Genomic DNA, 5,000 nt, shown 5'->3' with positions numbered 1-5,000 from the left:
AGGGCTGCAATTTGGTATATTTGATGATTGGAGGGCGGATGATCCATATACAAATTCGCAGCCCTTTAAAAGCCTCAGTAGTTTTGAAGATCTGAGGGCGGACAGAAAAAGTGCGGACGGACAGACAAATCAGCCATCTCAACAGTTTTCTTTTACAGAAAACTAAAAAGGTAAAAGATTGACTTTCATTCTCTGAAAAAGTCACACTCATCACCAGCCGAAGAGAAAAGCAGCCAGACTAAATCTTATTTCCACTAGAGGTCGTTCGTGTTGTTACAAACTGTTGCTGTTACGAGAGGCAGCGTTACGTGAGCAAAGTAACTTTGGGAATCCACCAACGCGAGCTTGGAAAGGGCATCTTTCACTGGCGGTCACTCTCTTCAGTCACGAAGTCGAGAGAGAGAGAGAGAGAGAGAGAGAGAGAGAGAGAGAGAGAGAGAGAGGAAATGGGGACGGGGGCGAGATTTACACTTTCAGTCTTTCTTCTATTATGCAAAGATATTATTTAGTCAGAGAAGAAAATAAATAACGTGAAGAAACTAAAGACGAGAGAGAGAGAGAGAGAGAGAGAGAGAGAGAGAGAGAGAGAGAGAGGGGATGGGGGAGGGGAATTTACACTTTCAGTCTTTCTTCTGTGATGCAAAGATAATATTTAGGCAGAGAAAAAAATAAAGAACGTGAAGACATTGAAGACGAGAGAGAGAGAGAGAGAGAGAGAGAGAGAATCGGGGCCGGGGGTGGGGGGCGACATTTACTCTTTCAGGCTTTCTTCTGTGAAGTCAAGTTATGATTCAAGTCAGAGGATGGATAAAACTTGTGTACTGGAAATGTTTTAGCGTTTTGATTAATTTAATTAAATTTCATACATAACATTAGTAGCCTATATTCAAAGTTGCTAAGCATTTTAAATCGCAGTCATGCCGTTTTGCCTTGAAAGTCATCATAAGGTGTAATTATTGAAGGTCGCGAATAATACGGTAGAAGAATATCAACGCATGACATGAGGGGAGATGGAAAAATATTAACGATGCGATAAATGTAAACTATATAGATATATCAGTGACCTATGAATGAACGATGTAAAAATCTGAAAAATGTTAAATGAATGAATGAAATTGTGTCATTAATATAGATAGATAAAGTAATATAAAAACAGACGAATAAAGAAATAAACAAAATAAATACTAGATGTGTCACCTTAAAAAGTATTGAGAATAAATGCTAAGATAGGTCACCTTAAAAAAAGTGTGAAAATAAATACTAAATGTGTCACCTTCAAGACGTATGAAAATAAATTTTAACATGTGTCACCTTTAAAAAATATGAAATTCTAATATGGGTCATCTTTAAAAAGTATAAAAATTAATTCTAAGATGGGTCAACTTTAAAAAGTATGAAATTCTAAGATGTGTCACCTTTACAAAGTATGAAAATAAATCTTAAGATGGGTCACCTTCAAAAAATATGAAATTCTAAGATGGGTCACCTTTAAAAAGTATGAAAATAAATATATACTAAGATGTACCAAATTGAAAAAAGTATGAAAATATATACTAGATGCCTCACCTTCAAAAACAAACCGAGACGGGTCACTTACCTTTGACCTTGTAAATGTCTCCCTGATAGTGGCGGGTCACTGAGGCAGCAGCAGCAGCAGCAGAGGTGACCTCCAACTTTTCGTCGCCCAGTCCGTCAGTGGCCCACATGAGCAACAAGAGTAACAGCAACATGCTTCTTATCATTATCTTCTTTGAATCTCTCTTCTCCTTATTTGTCTTATCTCTCTCTCCGGAAGAGATTTTAAAATACGGAGAATCGGTAGAAATATTTCTTTCTTTTTTTGGCTTCTCTCCGCGTGTCTACCTCATTCCTTTGGGTGGAAGTTTGACACGGAGGACCCGCATGTACGTCACACAAGTATTGTCTCTCGTTTTCATCCTACCTGAAGCTTCGCTGGGTGCGGGTCGAGCTTCAGTATTTGTTGGTAGGGGTGACGAGCATCTTTTTTTTTATCTTTTTCTTCAGAATGAGAATATGAAAGACTGGCTTCACGTCTCTGTCTGCGTCTCAAAATCTTAGTGCATCGCTCGTGAAACTCTCCAGCGAGTCCAACCGCGGAGAAGCATTACAGAAAGAGACACCAAAACAACACTGTTTTCATTCGGGGGAAAGTGGATTCCCACTCATACCGAGAATCGTTATTTTCAACGATTTCTGAGCCACTTTTCCCACCTTCGCATTCGGCGATGGATCACGGAGAGTGGCGTGGATGTTCGCTAGGATGCGCAGTCCCGTGGGATGGACACCTATATTGGAATCATGGGCGTGAGGGCGACCCAGCTTTCAATTCAGAACGTGCGGCGACATTCTCTGCCAAGATCTGCAAAGGAAAAAGACAGAAAACCATGAGGTTCTTGATTCCAGACGATTGTGAGGGGCTGTTAGGTTGAATGTAACAGCCTGGAGAAATTATGTTTATTTTGTGTATGTGTGTTTATGTTTATTTTGTGTATGTGTGTGTGTGGAATGTGAGAGAGAGAGAGAGAGAGAGAGAGAGAGAGAGAGACAGAGGATGAGATAGACGAGAGAGAGAGAGAGAGAATTTAATTAATATAAACAGAGAAAAGTTTGTCACAATTACAATTTGATATAAAAATCCGATAGAGAATATAACACATCACAATCATTTTAAGTTATGAATAAAAATATAAAGCGAATATCTACTTAAAAAAATACGTTGCTATCTCAGGACTATCAACACTATCTAGCGACAGTTAGTATCGGGGAGTATCACCACCTAAAACGACCTTTAAACTATTTATCAAATTAATTTTGGAAAACCCAAAGTTTCTCCCATTCCTCGGGTAAATGAAAATTCATTAATTATGGGGGAAAAGTACAGCTGAATACGCGACCACAAGACACAATATCTGCTCAAGTTTCACTTCTTTGAGTTTCACCTGAAGGGAAACAGACCCATACGAGAGAGAGAGAGAGAGAGAGAGAGAGAGAGAGAGAGAGAGAGAGAGAGAGTATGAGGAGTAAAACTGGGAGATATACTAAAACTTAAATATTCATATGCTTGTACATTTATTTGAAGAAGAAGAAGTAGGAGAGAGAGAGAGAGAGAGAGAGAGAGAGAGAGAGAGAGAGAATATGAGGAGTAAAACTGCGAGAAAGACTAAAACTTAAAGAATCATATGCTTGTACATTTATTTGAAGAAGAAGAAGAAGAAGAAGAAGAAGAAGAATAGAAGAAGAAGAAGAAGAAGAAGAAGAAGAAGAAGAGAGAGAGAGAGAGAGAGAGAGAGAGAGAGAGAAACGCAGAGTGTTACTTAATACCAAAGTATCTAACTTTCAGTTATGAATATTCATACATAATTTGAGGAGAGAGAGAGAGAGAGAGTAAAACTGAAGTAATCAAACGCTTGCATATTCATTCACGGAGCTGAGAGAGAGAGAGAGAGGAGAGGTGAGAGAGAAGAGGAGAGAGAGAGAGAGAGAGAGAGAGAGAGAGAGTACTACTTACGAGACAAAATAGCAGAGAAATGAAGCAGTTTCATTTATCATGTACTATACAGGTAGGTAACCCTCAAAACGATCTCATTGTCTGTTGTGAGTACAACCTACAACCATTTTCCTGTTATTCTCCCGACGACAAAACGCAATTTCTTTCCCTTGACAACGCGCCAAAACAATGATAAATAAATAACATTAACAACAAAAACAGTAACAACGAGAGCAGCCATTATGTCTTTGTTTTTCAACGGAAGTGAATAAAGACAAAAAATCTTGAGAACTTTGGTGAGGAATTCTTGGTATTTTAAAGGAAATTAGAGTAAACAGGCTTTATCAAAGATGACGGTGACTGCAATAACATATGACGTTCATGAACCATTATGGCCGGATAAGTGGATATCATTCAGCGATCAAAATTAGCGGAATAAATATACACCAATAATGGTTTTGTAACTGTCACTACAAATACTGTGGCCACTTTCGGTGATAACAATGCAATATATCACTATTAGGATCTACTGATCCTAATATCAATACTGATTCCAGAGATGTTTTAGTTGTTATTGATATTTTAATTATCATAATAATAATAATAATAATAATAATAATAATAATAATAATATAATTATATTATATTATTATTATATTAAAATACACACGGGCAAGAACAGAAAAATGGGAATAATATTAACATCATACACCAAAGGAAAGAACTACAGGAGATGACATTATTAACATAACAAAGTACACTATAGTAATGAAATCAAGCAACAAATGGGAATATTATTAACATCATATATACCCTAGGAAATTAACTAACATAATAAAAGACGACACAGAGAAGAACTAAAGAAACTGAGAATATTATGAACAGAATACAACACATCCGAGGAAAAGACCACAGTCAAAAAGAAAGAGGGAAGGGGGGTGGCAGGTGTGTTAAGGGGCAAGGTTGTTGGGGGGGGGGGGGGGGGGCGGGGGGATATTGAAACCACCCACACCTCCTACGGCCAGAGAAGACCCGCCAGAGTAGGAGGAACTCGCCTTCTCCCAGACCCCGAAGGAACAGCAGCTGTGAAGGAGTGAGTGACGCCAGGGAGATATTCAGGTCAGGGAAGTGTTTGTGGGTGGTTAGTGGCTGAGCTGTATGCCAGGTGGAGGAAGGAGGACCTAACACACAAACACACACACACACACACAGAGAGCGAGACGAGAGAGAAGAGAGATGAGAGAGACCGAGAGAGAGAATTTATTTAGATTTGTGGGTTATGCTAGCATAGTGTATTCATATTCTTTCCTCTCTCTCTCTTTCTTTCCTCTACACACACACACACACACACGGAGGTTTAGGTTTGTGGATAATTATACTGATATAGGTGGATTCACATTTCCCTTCTCTCTCTTTTACAAATATAGAAACACACAGAGAGAGAGAGAGAGAGAGAGAGAGAGAGAGAGAGAGAGAGAGAGAGAGAGAAAGG

General features: G+C 38.7%; 1 protein-coding gene across 4 annotated transcripts in view; it reads right to left on the bottom strand.

Annotated features, from left to right (window-relative positions):
• Positions 1–5,000, bottom strand: part of LOC135207865 (uncharacterized) — a 174,494-nt gene that overhangs the window by 66,488 nt on the left and 103,006 nt on the right. For all 4 annotated transcript variants that reach the window (XM_064239758.1, XM_064239748.1, XM_064239776.1 and 1 more), the window contains one exon: positions 1,598–2,380. In XM_064239758.1, the coding sequence (XP_064095828.1) occupies positions 1,598–1,742 (145 nt within the window). In that variant the 5' untranslated portion in view covers positions 1,743–2,380. The remainder of the gene's footprint in view (positions 1–1,597; positions 2,381–5,000) is intronic.

This window comes from Macrobrachium nipponense, chromosome 11 (assembly GCF_015104395.2).
Source record: "Macrobrachium nipponense isolate FS-2020 chromosome 11, ASM1510439v2, whole genome shotgun sequence".
Classification (NCBI taxonomy): Eukaryota; Metazoa; Arthropoda; class Malacostraca; order Decapoda; family Palaemonidae; genus Macrobrachium; species Macrobrachium nipponense.
Note: the sequence above shows the minus strand (reverse complement) of the source record. Positions and strands in the feature narration are given on the sequence as shown.